At 43.7% G+C, this 24,482-nt stretch overlaps 1 protein-coding gene across 1 annotated transcript in view; it reads left to right on the top strand.

The window, feature by feature from the left end:
* The window catches only part of SNCB (synuclein beta), a 94,889-nt gene that overhangs the window by 25,424 nt on the left and 44,983 nt on the right, over positions 1–24,482 (top strand). Inside the window, exons 3-4 of the mRNA XM_040406726.1 lie at positions 8,093–8,134; positions 18,004–18,122. Of these exons, the coding sequence (XP_040262660.1) occupies positions 8,093–8,134; positions 18,004–18,122 (161 nt within the window). The remainder of the gene's footprint in view (positions 1–8,092; positions 8,135–18,003; positions 18,123–24,482) is intronic.

The raw sequence follows: 24,482 nt of genomic DNA on the forward strand, positions 1-24,482 counted from the left end.
TCAGAACCCACTCATGGGTCAAAGACCCAAGGCATCTCAATCCAACAGAGATCTTTGTTTAATCTGTTTCTTATCAGTGGAAACTGAAGCACAATGAGTCATACTGATACCTTCAACTGTGCTGGGATCTGTCTGGTTTCCTTTTATTGTACTGAATTGAATAAAAAAAATAGGCTAGTCTGCCCATCACAAGAACGAGAGTCGACCGAAGCCAACTGAGCAACCAAAAAAGAAGGGAACGTAGGTAAAGATTTTAATAGCGCGTGAAACAGTTATAACATCTTGTGTGCGTTTGCATTGCAGCCATGGTAGCTTGCACCTGAACCCCTTTCTTTTTTATACATAGTTTGGAGGTGCTGGTCTCTTTTGTCAGTTATAAATAAGGCTTCTTTCGCACTAACTTTATGACTTACGTAGGCTATTTCGGCATAGAACAGCCTGCTGGAGCTATCTAGATCAGGAATTGCCCCACTGACTATAATAGGGTCTGATCAAGATTCGTAAACTACCCGCACGCATTGTTTTTCTGTCCAGCAGAATATAGGCATATTTGCCGGGTAGTGGCTGGATCTCCGCCAGACCCCATTGTAGCCTGCCAGAACTCATAACGCTAGTGTGAAACTAGTCTAAAACAAAATAAAATAATGTATAAACTGAATTTAGCAGCACAAAGAACAGTAAAGTCCTCCATGTACTATTCACCCCCAGAAAACTCAATGATCTTTTGAAAGGCATCTCATTGTCTGCAGTAATAAGGTTGTAACAATATCGATAACATCATTATCGCTTCTTGCTTTAGCAGGCAGCTATGTAGAACTGGATCTGGGGAAGGGGTCTATTTCCTGAGGGGAGGACATATCAGCTCACCTAAATGAGATCAATAAAGAAATCACCTCTTGTGCTTGCCCACAATAATTTGTCTGCCTAGGTTTTCGCCAAGAACGTTTCATAGATCTGGAGAATATAATATCTAATAAAAATATATTAAGAGGGAGGACTAATTTATTCTGTTTCTCTTAAAGTGGGATTCCCATATGTCATAAATGATTGGTGAGGGTCTGCTTACAGATTCTGAGAACACATCCACAATGGGCAACCCATCCAAACATCTTCCTCCTTTCAGGTGACTGTGGATATGCTGTAGTTCCATGCATAGTGGTTAGGCTACTTTCACACTGGCGTTTTGGCTTTCCGTTTGTGAGATCTGCTCAGGGCTCTCACAAGCGGTCCAAAACGGATCAGTTTTGCCCTAATGCATTCTGAATGAAAAAACGATCCGTTCAGAATGCATCAGTTTGATTCCGTTCAGTCTCCATTCCGCTCTGGAGACGGACACCAAAACGCTGCCTGTAGCGTTTTGCTGTCCACCTGACGAAACTGAGCCAAACGGATCCATCCTGACACACAATGTAAGTCAATGGGGACGGATCAGTTTTTTCTGACACAATCTGGCACAATAGAAAACGGATCCGTCTCCCGTTGACTTTACAGATTACATATAATACAAACGGATCCGTTCATGACGTTGTATTATTGTAACGGATCCGTTTTTGCAGATCCATGACGGATCTGCCCAAAACGCGAGTGTGAAAGTAGCCTTAACTAGCTATGTTTTATATGGAAAGCAGACTTTAAAATGTAACTTTTTTAGCGTACAAAGGACTGGACGCTAAAACTATGCAAAATAATTTTGTCTTCAATGAGAGCATTGCTTTGTTTAGCTGTAATTAGATAAATCCATTTGGAGGTTTAGGTGTGGAAGAGATTTGTTTGAAGATGGAACCTTATCTTATGATATAGCGTAGGTAACTGTACTGGGTGCCACTGAGGCGGAGCACGATTTATACATAAAAAAAAAAAACACAAGATAGGTGATGTATGGATACAGTACTGGAGCTAGAGGAGTCAGTGGACTCTGCTCCAGGGTAGGGTGTCCAGTTAGGCCTGTATCAAAAACTTCACGTTTGTAAGAGGAGGGAAATGTGGCGTATTTATATATAAAAATACTAGTGGTGGGGGGGTTGTCATCTCCCCCTTGCCCCGGGTTTGCAACTTTTTAAAATACCATTGTGCCTAAATCAAGGCGCTACGGTGCTCTCAGTCCTGTCAGTGTCAGGCGGTGTAGAGACACACCACATGAACATGGGCAATGGTAACACCCAGTTGTCAATTTATTCATAAGAATAACAGAGGAATGGCACAGTGTACAGTTGTGTGAAAAATGCTCCAGAACTATAGTTTCATAGGAGCAGTGATGGCCAGTTCGCCGTGTTCACCCGCGAACACATACGATCTGCCATCTTAAATCAAAAGTCCGGCGATGCACAGGTAAGTCCTTACATGTGCCTGCGCCGCGAGCCGGTCTGAAACAAATGCGGTCACAGGGAGCAGGCAGTTCCGAGAACAGCCTCCGGGGGCCTTCATCGGGCTGTTCTCGGAACTGCCTGCTCCCGGTGACCGCATTTGTTTCAGACCGTCTCACGGCCCAGGCACAGGTAAGGGCTTACCTGTGCATCGCAGGACTTGTGATTTAAGATGGCAGCCCGCATGTGTTCGCGGGAGAACACGGCGAACTGGCCATAACTGCATAGGAGATTCAAATATTTACAAAAACAGACATGTCAGGAAAACTAACAGGTCCCCTTTAAGGCCACATTTATAAATTGCGTATCTGTTGAGATTATCTACATTCTACATAAAAAATCTGCAACAAAACACTATTCACATTATGATTCTGCACAGATGGCATGGGTTTTTTAAACTTTCTCATTGGTGGTGCACCCCTGTTACCTATACATTAATATTTTGCTGCAGATTTCACTCCATTCCTACAGCAAAAAATAGGTGCAGCAACCCGAAAGCAGATGGGAGTGGTAGTTGTGCCTCTGAGGGTGGTAGTAGAACTCATAATTTGCGGTGTCAGTCCTCACCCTAGCTGTTCATGGGCTGTGTAGTGATACAACGGCGCAGCCTTTGTTTCTTCATTCAGCAGGACCTGTGCTGACATCACCGCACTCATCACGTGGAGAGCGCGATTATGTCATCAAAGGTCCTTTTGCAGGTCCTGAAAGAAGAAAAAAGACGATGCCGGCAGCGTGAACAAGTGGATGAGGTGAGTTAATTTTTTAAACATTTTTTAACCCTTCAAGCAACATTTTAGTAAACATTCGGTATTAAGAATGCTATTATTTTCCTTTATAACCATGTTATAAGGGAAAATAATACAGTAAATTCACTTTTATCATCTCCTAGCAACCATGAGTGAAAATCGCATTGCATCTACACTTGCTTGCGGATGCTTGCGATTTTCACGCATCCCTATTCACTTCTATGGGGCCTGCGTTGCGTGAAAAACACAGAATATAGAGCATGCTGCGATTTTCACGCAACGCACAAGTGATGCTTGAAAATCACCGCTCATCTGAACAGAGCCATTGAAATGAATGGGTCCGGATTCAGTGCGGGTGCAATGCGTTCACCTCACGCATTGCACCCGCGCGGAAAACTCGCCCATGTGAAAGAGGCCTAAATCCCGTGCCTGCGCAGTGCTGTTTATCCAGCACACAGGGCCAGCAGGAGGAGATGAACGCTGCCTGGCCCTGTCAATCAAGGACGGCAGGGCGTGACATGAGGTGGGAGAACGGCCCCTCTAGGAGCAGGATGAATGCCCCTCCCCCCTGCTCCTAGAGGCTAATTTGCATATCATCAAAGTTACAATTGTGCGGTAAGGGGCGCATCCATAAGCATAAGAATAGGAGAGTTAGGGTCTGCTGACATTAGTACATTGCTAATGTCAGCCAGTTTAATAGGGTTAATTCTGGTGACAGAAACCCTTTAACAATTTGCACAAGGTGCAATGGAGTGGTGGTCATGCATGCACAATACAGCTCCATTCTCATGGGGCACTCTGTGACACTTGTCGACTCCTATGTTTGTGATCGCTGGGGATCCTAATGGTCAGATCCTGAGTGATCAAACATTTATTCCCTAGTCTGATGATGGGTAATAAGTGTTAGTGGGATAACCCCTTTAACCCACCATAGAACTATTGAAGGTGCCCATATTGTGGCCATACTATAGATGATAACAGGATTGGACTGATCCAGCAGAGAACCAGAGGATCCTCCGGCAGGACCAGTCTCTGATACCATAGTGGGCCCCCCAAAAAACATTTGGAGCTGCCTTTGCCTTTAGGGTCTATTTCTTTCACTTAAAATCAGACTTTATTGATGATATATACGGTTTGAGCCCTTAGAATAACTTCCTCTGGTGAGCCCAAGGAACCCCAGTCCGACACTGGATGCTAAAGTGCATATTTCCTAATTTATCAAGACTGGTTTGTTCTACGTCGGTCTTGATAGGGCCTGTGCTGCCAGAACAGACTAAAAGCCACACAAGCTCATGCACCAGCTCATACACCAGCTCATACACCAGCTCATACACCAGCTCATGCACCAGCTCATGCACAAGCTCATGCACAAGCTCATGCACAAGCTCATGCACAAGCTCATGCACCAGCTCATACACCAGCTCATACACAAGCTCATGCACCAGCTCATACACCAGCTCATACACAAGCTCATGCACCAGCTCATGCACCAGCTCATGCACCAGCTCATGCACCAGCTCATGCACCAGCTCATACACCAGCTCATACACCAGCTCATACACCAGCTCATACACAATCTCATACACAAGCTCATGCACCAGCTCATGCACCAGCTCATACACCAGCTCATGCACCAGCTCATGCACCAGCTCATGCACCAGCTCATACACCAGCTCATACACAAGCTCATGCACCAGCTCATACACCAGCTCATACACCAGCTCATGCACCAGCTCATACACCAGCTCATACACCAGCTCATACACAAGCTCATACTCCAGCTCATACACCAGCTCATACACCAGCTCATACTCCAGCTCATACTCCAGCTCATACACTAGCTCATACTCCAGCTCATACTCCAGCTCATACTCCAGCTCATACTCCAGCTCATACACTAGCTCATACTCCAGCTCATACTCCAGCTCATACACCAGCTCATACACCAGCTCATACACAAGCTCATACACAAGCTCATACTCCAGCTCCTGCACCAGCTCCTGCACCAGCTCATACACCAGCTCATACTCCAGCTCATACTCCAGCTCATACTCCAGCTCATACACCAGCTCATACACCAGCTCCTACACAATCTCATACACCAGCTCATACACTAGCTCATACTCCAGCTCATACACCAGCTCATACTCCAGCTCATACACCAGCTCATACACCAGCTCATACACCAGCTCAGACACCAGCTCATACACCAGCTCATACACAAGCTCATACACAAGCTCATACTCCAGCTCATACTCCAGCTCATACTCCAGCTCATACACCAGCTCATACACCAGCTCATACACAAGCTCATACTCCAGCTCCTGCACCAGCTCCTGCACCAGCTCATACACCAACTCATACTCCAGCTCATACTCCAGCTCATACACCAGCTCATACTCCAGCTCATACACCAGCTCCTACACCAGCTCATACACCAGCTCATACACTAGCTCATACTCCAGCTCATACTCCAGCTCATACTCCAGCTCATACACCAGCTCATACATCAGCTCATATACAAGCTCATATACAAGCTCATACACCAGCTCATACACCAGCTCAGACACCAGCTCAGACACCAGCTCATACACCAGCTCATACACCAGCTCATACACCAGCTCATACACCAGCTCATACACCAGCTCATACACCAGCTCATTTATGCCAGTTTCTGGTGTAAAAGATGATAAATGTGCTGGAGCCAATGGTCCCACCCACATCCAGCCCTTGTCATTCCCTTATTTCGCAAACTGGCAATAGCATTTAAAAAGTCTCTGAACCAGGTTTTGTGACTTTTTAACGCCAAATCCATGGCATTGGGGGGATAATAAATCCCCCCCACCCCCATGTGTAAATGCAGTGGTGTGAGTGTGTTTTTACTGCTGCAGTAAATGAAATCCGTATATGGTATTTGTCAAACTCCAGTTCTCTTGTTGGTAAACTGCAGTATGCCCCTGTCGCATTGGAAAATCTTGTTGGCATGCAAAGGTTACCATTAGTAAAACCGGTTGGTCAGCTTGGCTGCAAATGAACCCAAGGGTCATGTTATAGTCAAACACTGTTTCATTATGAACTGTTTGTTGTGGTTTGCAAACATTAAGAATTTATTGCACTTTCATAGTTGCAGAATGTGATGGGCTAGGATAAAAAAAAAGAACGCGGCTGCCGAGTGCATTCGGATGATCATAACCACATTTGACATATCCTCATCTCCTACGTGGTTGTCTCATAGTAGAAAATATATTTAGCCCCTTTCTCTATACATCATGTATATTTAATCTTTATGCTCAGTGTTTGTATGCAACCCCCCATGCTTTTCATTACTTACCTCAGTACTATATATAGTTGCCTGATATTGATCTTTCTCTCACTTGGACTTTTGTGGTCCGTAATTGATAATCATTCTGCCCTTGTTATAATGGAGCAGCAATCTGAACCAATGACGAGATGGGGGGGGGGGGGGGGTTCATACTACCTTAGGCCGAGTTCACATGAACGTGTGTGACCCGTGCCTGTGCTGCGGCCCGCAAATAGCGGGCCGCAATGCACGATCGCCGGCCGTAGGTCAGCCGGATCGGATCGCGGACCCATTCACTTTAATGGGTCCGCGATCCGGCCATTCCGCAAAAAGATAGGACTATAAGTTCTATCTTTTAGCGGAACGGAAGTATGGGACGTAACCCCACGGAGGCACTCCGTAGTGCTTCCGAGGGGTCCCCTGCGGCCGTTCCGCGATTCCGGATTTGCGGACCCATTGAAGTGAATGGGTCCGCATCCGTGATGCGAAATTCACACAGAACTGTGGCCGTGTATTGCGGCCCGCGATTTGCGGGCCGCAATACGGCCACAGATCACACACGTTCGTGTGAACTTAGCCTTAGCCTCCATGTAGACACTGCAGCTAAACTAGTGTCTCAGATCATAGTTCTTCCGTACTGGGTGAGATGGAAAAGCAATGCCTAGGGGGTAGTCATCACTTATATGTAATGTCGTATCATTTTTGAGATTCTGACTGGTCAGGATAGTATTCTTTTAGGCTTCCATTTCTTCCTTTTTGCTTCAATTATTATGTGGTATGATATTGTATGATGTACGCACAGTAGCACAAAATTTATAGAGAGTGGAGTAACCACACTTTATATTAGATATGGCCTCTTACTGCACCTGTAAACTGAGAATCCATATCTTCATTATACCCAATGGCAGTGCAGCCCATGATGTATTTTATATGAGTTAAAGGAGGTTTTCAGGCTACTGATATTGAAGACTTACCCTCAAGAGAAGTCATTAATATTCAATCAGTTAGGGTCTGACACCCCACACACCCACTGATCAGCCATTTCCTGCAGCCTCCAATGCTGGAACTAGCACTTTGAATGCAGCAGGAAACACAGCTCCATTCAAAGTGTAGTGGCCGTACTGGGTTACTGCAGCTTAACTCCCATGATAACGATTAGCAAGGTCTTGTAAATTAGAAGGTGTATGTTCATGCATGTTTCTATCAACTGCTTAGCAGATAACCAATAGATGTGTACAGATGCCAATGGGAGGGAATATATTTGGTTTCCCAGGGTCCGTCTACCACCAAGCGCTGGTTCCCGCTGCTCCCATAAGTGAATGGAAGCACACCGCGCACGCGCGGCCCCTGCTCCCATTCATTTCTATGGCGCAGACAGAAATAGGCGAGCCAGTGCTTGCCTATTTTCGGCGGCCCCATTGAAATTAATGGAGAGTGGCTGTGCATGTGCAGTGCGTCCTCCATTCGTTTCCCCGCTCCGTTTTCGTTGTAGGTGCGGGTCCCACCTCTGGGACCTGCACTTATCAGACAATGGGGGCATAGCCTAGCGATATGCGCCCATTGTATGTGATGGGAAAACCCCTTCAATACTGAAATCTCTTGTATTTTTTGTGTGAACCTATATACAATTTCAATGTAAGTTAACATTTTCTAACAATTCATCTTTTATTCTTTTCTTTTAGGAAGCAAAACCAGAGATGGAGTAGTACAAGGAGTGACTTCAGGTCAGTTGTCTGAAAGCTGTGTTCTTAGTCCCGCCACAACGACTGCTAATCTGCGTGACACAGGACCTCAGGCGGTCAGGCAGCCACAGCCAGCTCTGGTCATAATAGGATCAAAAGCTAATGGGTGACTGAGATAACCCAGGCTGATCTAATGCAATTAATACAAGTAGCTGCTGCTCATCTTCTGTATGTTTACATCTACATTTGGAAGTAGAAACATGGGATGTCCATAAATTTATGATATGATATGACAGACAAACAGCTTGTTTAGTCACGTGTGGGCTTGAACATACGGAGCTCTGCAGTTTCAGTGCATAATATTTTACATAAATACAGAGAAATCTTCAAAGCTTCTCAGGGAAAGATCTGAGCAAACATCTCGGGAACCCCGATGGCTCGGCAGAAGTCATATACAGTATATCAGTCCACTTGTCACAAATAGTCCCTGCCTTTCTGGTGTTGGTTTATTCTACCAAACCAGAATCACTTGAGAATAGCGTACTTTGTACATGTTTGCCTCAGTCTCCTTCTCATGATCCATGGGTTCATTTTCCATATCCTTCATTTTAGAAGGGATCTCTAAACAGATTCTGACAACCCATTAAAATAAAGGCTGCGGCCAACCTGGATTAAGGCTTCTGAGTCTAGGCGCATCTTCTTGGCCTGCCTTTTGGGTCTATATACCCTTGGATCCTAACCTTCATAATCATACACTAATCAGCTATACTGTAATATTTAAATGTTAGGTGAAGTGAATAACATTGATTATTTCATGACAATGGCACATGCTGAGGTGTGGGACATATTAGGCAGCAAGTGAACAGTCAGTTCTTGAGGTCAATGTGTTATGGGCAACCAATAGGATCTGAGTGATTTTGACAAGATACAATTGTGATGACTAGATCACTGGGTCACAGTATCTCCAACATGGCAGGTCTTGTGTCATGGATTCCCAAGGCTCATTGATGCACATAGGTAGCGAAGGCTAACATGTCTGGTCTGATCCCACAGAAGAATTACTATTAAAACTTAAGGCTGGCTATGACAGGAAGGTGTGAGATCACAATGCATGTGGGGCTGCAACAGAACCATAGAGCAATGAGACATGTACTACCTGTCTAAAGATTGTACAGGCCCCTTAATGGCAATGGTATTCCCTAATGTCAGTGGACATTTTCAGCTGGATAATCTGCCTTGTCATACCGCAAAAAGTGTTCAGAAATGGTTTGAGGAACATGGTAAAGCGTTCAAGGTGTTGACTTGGCCTCCAAATTCCTCAGATCTCAATCTGATCAAGGATCTATGGTGGGAATAAGCAACCTACGGCACTCCAGCTGTTCTGAAACTACAACTCCCAGAATGCTCCTTTCACTTCTATGGGTGTGACAAGAGTAGCCAAATAAGTGTGCAAGCTCGGAGTTGTAGTTTAACAGCAGCTTGAGTGCCAAAGGTTGCTGATCCCTGATCTATGGGATGTGCTAGAAAAACAAGTCAGATTCTTGGAGGCTCCACCAAGAACTTACTTGAGTTAAAGGATGTGCATCTAACATCTTGGTACTAGATACCACAGGGCACCTTCAGAGGTCTTGTGAGGTGTCTATGCCTTGCAGAGTCCTAAGCAGAATTAGTATGGCTGACCTATGGCTGTAGGAGATGCTGGCTTTTTACAAGCAATGTTCTGCTGGTGTAGAAGATGTGGGCCATCTTTTTTAAATGATTTGAAGTATGACACATTTAAATTATATAGTGTTTTGCGTTACCCATTGCATTACCCAAAATGTAAACTGCCAAAAAAATTGCACCAAGAAGGCGTTGTTCAAATGAAATGAAACTTTATATATCTGAATGTAATAAAGTGGTTACAATATTAGAGTGAAAGGATAAGATTATTAGAAAAAAACTGTACAAAAAAAAGAAAAGAAGCCCTAGCCCGAGACATGGTTGGGCATGGAGACATACAGGTTCTGTATGGTATCCTGCGACATATTTGCCCACAGATGTTGCAGTGGGCCCTGTAGATCCTGCAGACTCATAGGTTGCCGAAGCTGGCGTCTCAGCAGGTCCCATAAATGCTCTATTGGTGATAAATCTGGTGACCTGGAAGGCCAATAAAGTGTTGCAATCTGTCAGAGACATTCTTAGGAAACTCTTGATGTGTGGGGGTGAGCATTTGCACTGACCCCAAAGGGGGGAAAGCCAGGAGGAGGGAAATGGTAGTTGTGGCACTGAAAGAAGTTGTATTTTGGTACACGGTGGCTTTCCTCAATCTATCGCTCCCTGGGGCCCTGCAGTGAATGGAGGGCGCACCCTTTCTTCCCACAGTGCACACCTTTTGGGGCCTCCTGCCTGGTGTTTGGTGGGGTGCCCTTGATGTTAGGGAAATGAGTGAAAGGCAGAAGGGAAGGCAGATGGATGGTGAAGTCGATGACTGGGCCCATTTTGTTGCAATAAATAAAGTCTCTCTTTACTGAATATATAATGGGACTACTTGTTGATATACTGTAGCAGGCATAGTTATGGAGTAGGCTTCTCCCAATAGTTGTGTATAGGCAGTAGCAATGATGGTAGTAAATCTCCCTGAGTCGGATCAGAAACAGAACCTGGATTAATTTCAAAAGAAAATATGGTTCCAGTCTGTAGTAGTCCAGGTTTCTCATTTATGACATCACTCTAAACTAAGGCAGTGGTAGCTGGCTGTCAATAGCAGGACATGGAATGGGTACCATGACACCAAATTTCCTTCTGCTAAGCTCCTGGAAGTGGTGGGACCAGAGACAGGGATGTGTATTAAAGGTGCCACCTGTGTCTGGATGATGGACAACATAAATGTGGTAGCTGCTTGTGCTTGTTGGCAGATCAAAGGATCCTCTGTAACTGTGGTCTGTTTGGCCCATTCAGAGGCTGTTCATGTAATCACTACTCTCAAGATATCCTAACAGCTAGGTCAGAATGTCCTAGATGGAGTGCAATTTGTCTAAACGACCATCCTGCTTCTCTCAGTCTAATGATGTGTCCCCTCTCAAAGTCTGTCAACTGGCAAATATCTTGGAGTGCATTGTAAAGGCATGTGTAGCTGACAATGATCTCTTACTAAGAGGTACAGTACCCAAAAGTAGACTCTGAGAGCACTTTTACACCCTCTTGTGGCAACACCCAGTATCTAATCAGACCACACCTGTAATCATTTACGTATTTGTCTGAGACATAACTGCATGCTAAGTTTTGCAGCCATCCAACATTTCTATCTGGGTGCATTATTATTTTTTTGTTGTCAATGAGTATATTTCTTAAGAAGTGGCATACTGGTTAACTGGTGCATATTGACTACCGCACTATTTCCGTTAGCATTTCTAAAAATATCTAATTAAAAAATAAATGCATATTGAGTCACTAAGCCATATAAATGAACATAATATAATAATGTTTTTGCTGCTTAGTATGCATTAAGAACTGTGTCGTCTTTAAAGCAAGGATGTTAATAAAATAAAGTTGCTGGATGGCAGCTACTCTCATCAATCAAGCTAGGGCAGGAAGACTATTTGCAACATCTACTCTAACCACTATTTAACAATGTAGTCTGACTCTTAGCTACAAGGTATTGAAGAAAGTAGAGCAAGCTTCTGTCACCGTGTTACATATTATGTTACAGATTTAGGATAGCTGTAGGCTTTGTTACATTATTTAGTTTACTAACTTTTTCAAGCCTAACGTTTCTTTTGTAAGTAAGCTTGTCACCTATAAGTTTATAAATAGTATAAGAAGCAGACAAGGCTTCTAAAGAGTCATATTTGGAAACAAGAATTAATTTCTGTATGACCAATTAGGACCTGTTCACATGATGATCATATGCAGTGACCCAGTGGTTCGCTGCTAAAGGGTAATTCTATGGTTTATTGTTACAACTGTCAAATACTTAATTGCTCATACTATATACGTTATGCACTATGTACTACAAAAGGCTCCATGTAGGTGAAAATACAGTGCATTGCAAAAGTATTCACCCCCCTTGACTTTTTTCGTGTTTTGTTACATTACAGCCTTAAGTTGAATGTTTTGTTGATCTGAATTTTATGTGATGGATCAGAACACAATAGTCTAAGTTGGTGAAATGAAATGAGAAAAATATATAAATAAAACTATTGTTTAGAAATAGAAAACAGAAAACTGGCATGTGCGTATGTATTCACCCCCTTTTTTAGGAAGCCCATAAAAAGCTCTGGTGCAACCAATTACCTTCAGAAGTCGCATAATTAGTGAAATGATGTCCACCTGTGTGCAATCTAAGTGTCACATGATCTGTCATTACATATACACACCTTTTTTGAAAGGCCTCAGAGTCTGCAACACCTAAGCAAGAGGCATCACTAACCAAACAAGACCAAGGAACTCTCCAAACAAGTAAAGGACAATGTTGTTGAGAAGTACTAGTCAGGGTTAGGTTATAAAAAAAATTCCCAAATCTTTGATGATCCCCAGGAGCACCATCAAATCTACCATAACCAAATGGAAAGAACATAGCACAACAGCAAACCTGCCAAGAGACGGCCGCCCACCAAAACTCACGGACCGGGCAAGGAGGGCATTAATCAGAGAGGCAGCACAGAAAACTAAGGTAACCCTGGAGGAGCTGCAGAGTTCCACAGCAAAGAATGGAGTATCTGTACATAGGACAACAATAAGCCGTACGCTCCATAGAGTTGGGCTTTATGGCAGAGTGGCCAGAAGAAAGCCATTACTTTCAGCAAAACACAAAAAGGCACATAGTGAGTTTGAAAAAAGGCATGTGGGAGACTCCCAAAATGTATGGAGGAAGGTGCTCTGGGCTGATGAGACTAAAATTGAACTTTTCGGCCATCAAAGAAAACGCTATGTCTGGCGCAAACCCAACACATCACATCACCCAAAGAACACCATCCCCACAGTGAAACATGGTGGTGGCAGCATCATGCTGTGGGGATGTTTTTCAGCAGCTGGGACTGGGAAACTGGTCAGAGTTGAGGGAAAGATGGATGTTGCTAAATACAGGGCTATTGCGTTTTTTGAGGCTAGGACGGAGGTTCACCTTCCAGCAGGACAATGCCCCCAAACACACTGCTAAAGCAACACTTGAGTGGTTTAAGGGGAAACATGTAAATGTGTTGGAATGGCCTAGTCAAAGCCCAGATCTCAATCCAATAGAAAATCTGTGGTCAGACTTAAAGATTGCTGTTTACAAGCGCAAACCATCCAACCTGAAGGAGCTGGAGCAGTTTTGCAAGGAGGAATGGGCAAAAATCCCAGTGAAAAGATGTGGCAAGCTCATAGAGACTTATCCAAAGTGACTTGGAGCTGTGATTTCCGCAAAAGGTGGCTCTACAAAGTATTGACTTTAGGGGGTGAATAGTTTTGCACATTTACTTTTTCTGTTATTTTGTCCTATTTGTTGTTTGCTTCACAATAAAAAAAAAAAAAAATCTTCTTCAAAGTTGTGTGCATGTTCTGTAAATTAAATTATGCAAATCCTCAAACAATCCATGTTAATTCCAGGTTGTGAGGCACCAAAACACTGAAAAAGTCAAAGGGGGTGAATACTTTTGCTAGGCACTGTAGTTAATTGGCAGTCCTTGGTTATAGTTGCTGGGTAGTCGTCTGGACCTGCCTACCCTCTTGTGTGATGTGTCTATTGTGCAGAGGAGTCTAGTTAAACCACAAAGGAGTCTAGCTAAGACTTTGGGTCTGGATGCATCCTGTGAACTTGGTTGAAACCTGTGAGTTGCAAACTGCAAGGAAATACAACTATACTAAGAACCAACCTCTGAGGGTGAACAGAACAGACATTTTCAGAAGGTTAAGGACCATTAAGGTAGAGGGGGTGGGCTAGTCAGCAAAGGTAATGTACGCTTACAGCTTTGGACTTTACTGCCCATGGTCAGGGTTAATTGCTTCTGGTGCCATCCACATTTCTAAAACAGACTGGTTATCTAGTCTAGTACTGCACCCTGCAGCTTGGGCATTGCAGATATATGGGAAAAGCATGCCGGTGGTCAATTGAGAGCGAGAGAGAGACTTAGATGGGATTAATCTACTGCCTGTCCCAATACACAACCTGTGGTAAAAAGACTCATCATTCTCAGTAAGTTATTTATCATAATCAAGCTGGCCTGGTTACTACGTCCATCATACACTGTTCCCCTGCACCTGTCCTCCTGCCTTGCACCCTGTCTACCATCTAGTATCAAGTGCACCCCAGCCACCACCAGGCAGGAGCCCCAAACCAAAGGTGTTCCCCAGGGGGAAAAAAGGGTGCACCCCACTGTACACTGCAGCCGTGGCCTAGGGGAAATCCAGAGTGGTATCAGCAACCGTAAAGACTACTATCCCCCTCATGGCCACCACAGCTACTCTCATCCTCTCCATGAGGCACAAGCGGGCCTCTCTCCTGCAGGCCATGCTTGCTGCAAAATTCACAGGCAGAATTTTGAAGCAGACACTGCAGCAAAATTAGGCTGGCAGCCGCATGGTGCATGGCTCCTGATGTTTTCAATGAGAAGCATTGCGGGCTGGTGGTTTACAGCCATGACAGTGCCAAGAACAGACATGTCAATTCTTGGCACTGTCTGTGGTTCCACACAGAGTTTTCATTTAAAAAAAACACCACTGTAGTTTTTTATTTAGCTTTTTGAAGCAATGCCAGAAGTGGATCCAGCAGTAAGGAGAAGTATTATCCTTCCTTTATATTCTCCATTACTGTTCGAATCACTTCTGGCTTTGCCTACAAAATACTGCATAAAAACTACCACAAAAACTGCAGAGTCTTTCAGAAAGGCCTCATGCACACGACCGTTCCATTTGTTTGCGGTCCACAAACCGAGGATCCGCAAAAAACGGAAGCCGCCGTGTGCTTTCCTCAATTTGCGGAACGGAACGTGCGGCCCATTGTAGAAATGCCTATTCTTGTCCGCAAAACGGACAAGAATAGGACATGCTATATTTTTTTTGCGGGGCCTCGTAACGTAGCGACGGATGCGGACAGCACACGGAGTGCTGTCCGCACCTTTTGCGGCCCCATTGACGTGAATGGGTCCGCACCCGAGCCGCAAAAACTGCGGCTCGGATGCGGACCCGAAAAACGGTTGTGTGCATGAGGCCGAAACCTGATTGAAGTATCATACTGATGTCACTAAGATGACTAGCTGCCATCTCCTCTCTTTCAATGTTTGACCAAAATGCATCTAAAAGAAAAGTATTATTTGGAAATGAATTTGATCTATACACACTTGCACATCTAAGACATATTTCACTCAAGTAAGTTTTTTGTCCATTTTCACAATGGATAGCATCCAGACTAAACATTGTCTCATTGATTTCACATGAGCATTGACGTTTCTGACCCTCTGTCCGTTCAGGAAAAATCTTCATCAGTTTTTCATGTAGGACTGGTCCATTCAGTGTGTAAGTGAAAACACCACTGACAGCACAGTATTCTTCCATTTTATTTCATAAATATTGTGCTTGAAAACGGATGTAAGGCCTCTTTCACACTACCGTAGGGCTATTTCAGTTCTTTGCGGTCCGTTTTCCACGGATCCGTTGTTTAGTTTTTTTTGTTTCCGTTCCGTTTTTCTGTATGGCATATACAGTAATTACATAGAAAAAATTGGGCTGGGCATAACATTTTCAATAGATGGTTCTGCAAAAACGGAACGGATACGGAAGCCATACGGATGCATTTCCGTATGTGTTCCATTTTTTTTGCGGACCCATTGACTTGAATGGAGCCACGGAACGTGATTTGCGGGCAATAATAGGACATGCTCTATCTTTCAACGGAACGGAAAAACGGAAATACGGAAATGGAATGCATACGGAACCATTGAATGAATGGTTCCGTATACGGACCGTATACGGAACGCAAAAAAACGGCCCACAAAACGGGAAAAAAAAACGGTAGTGTGAAGGAGGCCTAAAGTAGATGCAATCCTGGTGGAAAAAAACTGAAACACTGAACACAATAAAAAAAAACTGATTCAATTTGCCCTCAAAATTATCAGTTTTTCACAGAACAGACACTGACACATTCTGTATTGCTCATGAGAAAGAGACCTCAAAAAGAACTTGTCACTATGAAAATGCAGTATAATCGGCAGGCACCATTTTATAGAGCAGAAGAAGCTGAGCAGATTGATATACAGTATGTATAATTCATTTATATTCCTGTCCATCCTTCCTATCAGTGACTGACAGGACTGATAGGAAGGATGGGCATTGCCCTCTATGACTGTGTATACACAGCTGTCAATCACTGATAGGACCGCCTCCTGGACTTCAAAGCCCAGAATGAGCAGAAATTATAATGCATAAATTACAAGATTAACTGAATCTTTGAGCAGTTTTATGGGAAATCTCCTTGTTGCTCTTTAACATGGTAGCTTACATTGCATTTTCATGGTGAGAGGTTCGCTTTAAAGCCTCATTCACACGTCAGTGTTCGGTCAGTGATTTCCATCAGTGATTGTGAGCCAAAACCAGGAGTGGAGCCTCCACAGACATAAGGTATAAGGGAAAGATCTGCACCTGTTCTGTTTAGAGCACCACCTGGTTTTGGCTCTCAATCACTGATGGAAATCACTGACCGAACACTGACTGTGTGAACGAAGCCTAACAGATCATAAACACTCATTTATGTTAACTGATAAGGATAAGGCTTTAATGAGTGTTTGTGAGGAGACCAGAGATAAGAGCTACAGACTGAGGCCTAGTTCACACGAACGTGTGTGATCCGTGGCCGTATTGCGGGCCGCAATACACGGCCACAGTTCCGTGTGCATTCCGCATCACGGATGCGGACCCATTCACTTCAATGGGTCCGCAAATCCGGAATAGCGGAACGGCCGCACCGAACGGGACCCCTCGGAAGCACTACGGAGTGCTTCGGGGGGGTTGCGTCCCGTACTTCCGTTCCGCAAAAAGATAGAACATGTCCTATCTTTTTGCGGAACGGGCGGATCGCGGACCAATTAAAGTGAATGGGTCCGCGATCCGATGCGGCTGACCTACGGCCGGCAATCGTGCGTTGCGGCCCGCAATTTGCGGGCCGCAGCACGGGCACGGGTCACACACGTTCGTGTGAACTCGGCCTGAGCCGTCAGAGCAGCTCTCTGACAGATTCAGTGTAAAACATTATATATAGGGGAGATCTATCAAAACTGGTGTAAAGTAGAGCTGGCTTAGGTGCCCATAGCAACCAATCAGATTCCACCTTTCATTTTTCAGAGCTCTTTTAGAAAATGAAAAGTGGAATCTGAATGGTTGCTATGGGAAACTAAGCCAGTTTTCCTTTACACCAGTTTGATAAATCTCCCCCTAAGGGCTCATTCACACGACTGTATGGATGGGTCCACATCCGTTCTGCAATTTTGCAGACCTATTCATCTCAATGGGGCCGCAAAAGTTGCGTACAGTGCACCGTGTGCTGTCCGCATCCGTTGTTCCGTTCCGCAGCCCCGCAAAAAATACCTAGCATGTCCTATTCTTGTCCACAATCGCGGACAAGAATAGGCATTTCTATAATGGGCCGCCCGTTCCATTATGCAAATTGTGGAAGACACACAGGCAGCATCTGTGCTTTGCGGATCTGCAATTTGTGGACTACAAAACACAGCGCGGTCGTCTGAATGTGTCCTAAGTCTGCTTGTCCGCAAATACAGTTAAAGTGAAAGTTGCCCCCAAAGAGTCTATAGCCTTTAAAGTACTATCTGGCAGGTGGAAAAAATGCAGCAAAAACGCTGCTTAAAGAATGCTACAAAAAATGTGTGTGTGGAACCAGCCATGAGCCACGTGTTTTTACCACCTCAATCCTATGCTTACTTTTTTTTCAATGTTCCCAACAGTGGCTGAGAAGACCAAAGAGCAGGCATCTCATCTGGGTGGAGCGGTCATGTCTGGTGCTGGGAACATTGCTGCAGCCACTGGCCTAGTGAAGAAGGATGAATTTCCCTCAGATATAAAGGTGGGATGTTGACAATTTTACTAGTAACCTTTTCATGACTTCTATGTCACCTGTGGGTGACTTTGTATTGCCCCATATCATTCTTACTGGTATACAGGTGCCTTTACATAATTCAGTAATATATGATTGATCTAATTTCAGTAACATGAATCCACATGGAAACGCTTGTATACAGCCACTTTACTGCACCTTCACACGTGGCAGATTTTGTTGCAGAAATCTCGGCAACTGCAAATCCGTTGCATTCATCTGAATGGGGTTGTTCTAATGCTAAGCCAAGCTCATGGATTTCTTCAAGCCACATTTAGATGAATGGAATTGATAATCAGTCACAGAAATTTCTGCTACAAAATCTGTCGTGTGTGAAGGCACCCTTAGATGGTCAATATTTCGATAGCCTATGTTCATGTAAGGTAATAAGTCTAGATTTTGAGAAGTAAGAGTAGTTTTACACTGGCCTTAAACACGTGCCAATCAATGACAAAATTATAACAACTGATGCAAACTGAAAGAAGTATAGTTGGTCATGCCCGTTCAGTTTGCATATTGTTGGCAGCACAGCCGCAGGTTACATGGAGAGATCTGCTGCCGCCCAGTAAGCATTTTCATGTCCTCAAAAAAGATTTGATCAGCCAATAAAGGAGGGTTTATTCATTAATTGGCTGATTGGTAATGTTTGTTCATTTCCAATTATCGGCCTGTGTAATAATCCCTTAAACTCTGGCTGTTGTGTTGGATACTTCTGGCTGTTATGTTGGATATTTGTGGCTGTTGTGTTGGATATTTGTGGCTGTTGTGTTGGATATTTGTGGCTGTTGTGTTGGATATTTATGGCTCTTGTGTTGTATATTTGTGGCTGTTGTGTTGCATATTTGTAGCTGTTGTGTTGGATACTTCTGGCTGTTGTGTTGGATATTTGTGGCTGTTGTGTTGGATATTTGTGGCTGTTGTGTTGCATATTTGTGGCTGTTGTGTTGGATATTTGTGGCTGTTGTGTTGCATATTTGTGGCTGTTGTGTTGGATATTTGTGGCTGTTGTGTTGGATATTTATGGCTCTTGTGTTGTATATTTGTGGCTGTTGTGTTGCATATTTGTAGCTGTTGTGTTGGATACTTCTGGCTGTTGTGTTGGATATTTGTGGCTGTTGTGTTGGATATTTGTGGCTGTTGTGTTGCATATTTGTGGCTGTTGTGTTGGATATTTGTGGCTGTTGTGTTGCATATTTGTGGCTGTTGTGTTGGATATTTGTGGCTGTTGTGTTGCATATTTGTAGCTGTTGTGTTGGATACTTCTGGCTGTTGTGTTGGATATTTGTGGCTGTTGTGTTGGATATTTGTGGCTGTTGTGTTGGATATTTGTGGCTGTTGTGTTGGATATTTGTGGCTGTTGTGTTGCATATTTGTAGCTGTTGTGTTGGATACTTCTGGCTGTTGTGTTGTATATTTGTGGCTGTTGTGTTGAATGTTTGCGGCTGTTGTTTTGGATATTTGGGATATTTATTTCACACAATTTTAAAAAATGTAAACATTGATATTAAAGGGAACCTCTCAGGAGCTTCATACTGCACTAACCAGCATGAATCCTGACAGCTTTTCTAGTTACAAATAATGTCTGAAATGTATCAGCATTTCAGAGAAAACAGTTAAAAAACAAGTAATAAATTGGGAGAATATTCACAGAGGTCCGCTCACATCGGATTCTCCCATCCCTATTCGGCATCATTCACAGATGAACACATGAATAGGGAAAAACCTGTCAATAAAGCAGAGCCGGTAAGGAGTATTCAATGGGGAGCCACTCTTCTCACTGTTCATGACTTTTAAACTTAAACACACTTGTTTTAACTAGGGAGCCTGTCGGGATTCCATGCTGCTAATGGTTCATGCAGCAGGAAGTTCCTGACAGGTTCCCTTTACATTTTGAGTAATAACTTTGTGTTCCACAAAATAGTGAAAGCTTCTTGTTTCAGTTGCATGCCTCCAATAGAGACAGACCACTCAGCCGCTATGTGGCTCATGCGCTGGATGCTCCCACCCCCTATTCCACCCCATCAGTTGCATACAAAACCCAGTGATTATTTTCCTAATCCCACCAGCACCGAGCCCTGCACTGTCCTCTGCTGCCTGGTGTCAATTCTGACTTTTGCTATGGAAACACTATTATTTCACTGTATACCAACGCTTGTTCTGAAACACATGTAATGTTTAATAATGGCTTACTACAGAAAACTATTTGCCATATGAAAAAAATATATTTTTTATTTCAAAGTGAGTTAGAGGTTGGGTTTCAAATTTCACATTTCATGAGAAAAGAAACCCAACATGTTCCACCAGCATATGGTATGGTGTGTCAGGCAGTGTTGTGCCCCTCTCTACCCAATGGGAATGGAGTTGGGGCTAATATAATCTGGTCCCCATTTTCACGGTTCTTAAAGCAGCTATACAACCTACCTCTAGGACATGTAAACCTCTGTGATGAAGCAGTGTACCTTGTAGATAAAGTATTTCCATATTTCCTATCAGGGTATATGGAAACAGTATAAACAAGGCCCATGGCCTCCCTCCATGAGTTAGAGTGGAGAGCCTGTAACAAGAATAAGCTCGGGCAGCTCATGGCTGGAGGTGGACCCACCGTGATCAGCTGATCTCCAGGGTGGCTCTCAGATGAGACAAGGCTTGCCGGTGATGTCTGCTGATCCATGTATTGTGTGCCACACCTCAAAATGATTTGGCATGTATAAATCCAACAGCCCCATCTTTATCTCCCCAGACATCTGTCATTGAGCGAGCGTCTGGGGGCTTCCATACACATTAGATGGTTCGCCAGTCCTTCCTGCTGAAATAGTCAGGTTTGCTTGATATAAACCTAATGTGTGTGCTCGACTTCCGACTTTAGCTATAACCGCAGCAACAAATGCTATTTTTCAATATAGATGGATGAAAGCAGACATTGTAGTAACTTATACATACATCTTAGTTTTTTTTTATCTTCATGAGTACTTGTTACCAAACATTAGACATTATCTCAGGTGTCGCTCGCAGTAGCAGTAGAGGTAATAGATATTAATAGGGGCAGACAAGCAGAAGATAACAGGAGGGACATCTACAGGAAATCCAAGCCTGCTAGGTGGCTGCTGCAGTGAGCAGTAAGAAGAAAGAATCTTGGAATACACACGCTCCTCAGACAATAAGGGGACCGCTTCCAGCTTAGCTTATAAATAGCAACAGCTGAGAAAATGAGGCCACAGCTTATACCGCCAGGATGAGAGCAAACACTGACGGGCTGGAGAATGATTGGAGGGAGTAAGCTTGCCCCCCTCACCCGAGGTTTCCTTTTGATCCTATAAATCCCTCTGTTCATATGACCCACAGACAGATATGAGTGGCCATCTCCTCTGCTCCTGCAGATTACACTCAGAATACAGGCTCATTCCCCTGTTTCGCACTGCTTACTAGTGTTGGCCGCGAATATTCTAATAGCGAATATTAATTGCAAATATTGGCACTTCAAGAATTTGCAAATATTTAGAATATATTGATATATATTCGTAATTTCAAATATTCTAAATTTTTTTTTTAGCATTAACCTCCCTTCTTGCTTGTGGGCCAATGAGAAGGCTGCAATGTCTTTGTCTGAGCTCAGCAACATCCCTATTAACCAATAGGAAAGCTGCCTACCCCTTACTATATAAGAACCTCCCCAGCAGCCCTTGTATGCAGTATTCAGTGACATTGCCATGCTCTCTGCTTCCCTGTGTCATTACATTACATAGTTAGCTTATACAGTATATAATACAGATAGTTAGTGGGAGATAGTCAGTGTAGGTTAGATCCTGATATAGTGTAGCTGTCTGCTGTAGTGTTCTGCTGTCCATACATACATGCTACAGACATACTGCTGTGATGTCACAAGTTCACAATACTTAGTGCACCAATCACTAATATGTAGTCAAACCTGTTAAAATGTGAAGTTGCCTGTATTGCGCCAAAATATTCGCATCATTAGTGCCGATTTGCGTAATCGCGAATATATTGGAGCACTCTATCTGTATGTAAAGCTATTGTAATGTTCTGCTGTGCCAACCATTCTCTCCAGTCTCAGGAAACTTCTAGCAGCTTGGAAAATGTAGCAAAAGTGACCCGCGCCTGTATTTTGCGTACATTATGCGAATATTACATTGCCTATTTTTCGCGATCGAGAAAATAAGCTCGAATTTCGTAAATTTGCGAATATATGACGAATATTCTACCAAATATTCGCTTAATATCGCAAATTCGAATATTGCCCCTGCCGCTCATCACTACTGCTGATTTGTTGTACCTGATGTATTCGTTTTCTGTCTGCAGAGGCGTAGCACGGTGCTGGGACTCGCAGCAGCCAGGCTTTATTAGATTATTTTCTATGTAAATTGCACACAGCAATGGTGCTACTCACATAGAATTAAACCAATTATTATTTCATTGAATATGCATAGCACAGATACAGGGAGGGTCTTTATTATTTTAATAACTTAACCTTCATTCTTCAGAGGGAAAAATGAAGATAAAGAGATCACAGCTAGCGGTGAAATCTGCTAAAATCAGATCACTCCCTGTACCACAAAAGGCCTGTTATTAAGGCCTCGTGTACATGACTGTATTTTTCATCTGTGTGATGGCACACTGACCCATTTACTTCTACGGAGCCATGCAGACATCCGTATATCTTGCACATCTGTGTGACCGTTCTGCAAATTCTAGAACATGTCCTATTCCGGGGAGTGTTGACATTTCTATTGATGGGAGTGAGAATAATGAGAAAAGTACAGATATCTGTATTTTGTGGTTCCATTGTTTGCGGACCCAAATACAGGCACAGCCGTGTGCATGAAGCCTTAATGAGAATGATGATTGAAGGGCAATGCAAAATATGGGACACGTTTAGTCTGGCTAGTGCTGGACGGTATATGTGACGGTATACGTGTTCATGTTGAATTAGCCGTGTGAAATCACAATTTCTTTCTACAAATACCCCAGCAAAATAAATGCTGACTTTGATTGATAGGTACAGTTAGCGTATCCCATTGCCTTTTAGTTATTGGAACACCATGATGTTTCCATTGAAAGCAGCATACACATTCCCTGCATTAGCTGTAGACCCCACATGCCATGGCTGCTACGTCAGGCATGGAATGAACCCTCAATTTGCATGCACAATGTGATTCATTTTGGCAGCCATACTACAGAGATAATTGGATGGTGTCCAATCTGAAGAAAATAAACCATTAGTAGATACAATATACCACAAACAGCTCCTTTAGCAGACAATGACGGGCAGCCTTTCACTGGCACACTGCCCTATTAACACTATTAGTATCCCTGTTGAAACCTTTGCATCTCCTCCCTACTGACAGTCATTAAACAGGCAAATACCAGCTGACCCATGTTGTGACAGGTAGACTTATGGACTTTTCCCTTTACATTGTCTGTAACATCTGTTTAATAGCCATACATCATGTGTTCCACATTGGTCTTTTCTATTGGAATCTTGTGTGTTTAAAGGGCATCTGTCAGCAGTTCTGTACCTATGAAACTGGCTGACCTGTTACATGTGCACTTGGCAGCTGAAGACATCTGTGTTGGCCCCATGTTCATATGTGTCCGCATTACTGAGAAAAATAAAGTTTTAATATATGCAAATGAGCCTCTAGGAGCAATTAGGGCGTTGCTGTTACACCTAGGAGCTCTGCTCTCTCTGCAACTGCCGCGTCCTCTGCACTTTGACAGAACCAGGTATTAAAAACATGATCATGCCTGGCCCTAGATATATAAGGTATTAGGCCTCTTGCACACGAACAATACGGATTAGGTCCGGATGCGTTCAGGGTGCGTTCAGGATAACTTGCACTATTTTGCAAGCAAGTTCAGTCAGTTTTGTTTGCGATTGCATTTAGTTGTTCAGTTTTTATTGCGCGGGTGAAATGCGCATTGATGCGTTTTTCCCACGCGTGATAGAAAACTGAATGTTTACAAACAACATCTCTTAGCAACCATCAGTGAAAAATGCATCGCATCCGCAAGCAAGTTTTTCACGCAGCCCCATTCACCTCTATGGGGCCAGGGTTGCGTGAAAAACGCAGAATATAGAACATGCTGCGATATTCACGCAACGCACAAGTGCCGGCGCGAAAAACAACACTCATGTACACAGACCCATTGAAATGAATGGGTCAGGATTCAGTGCGGGTGCAATGCATTCACATCACGCATTGCACCTCCCCAGAAAACTCGCTCGTCTGAAAGGGGCCTTTTAGTGGTGCTCTAATGTAAACTGCATTTATGTTGCAGCCATCTCTCCCCACACAGAAATATAACTGCTCT

Source organism: Bufo bufo, chromosome 1 (genome assembly GCF_905171765.1).
Source record: "Bufo bufo chromosome 1, aBufBuf1.1, whole genome shotgun sequence".
In the NCBI taxonomy this organism is placed as follows: Eukaryota; Metazoa; Chordata; class Amphibia; order Anura; family Bufonidae; genus Bufo; species Bufo bufo.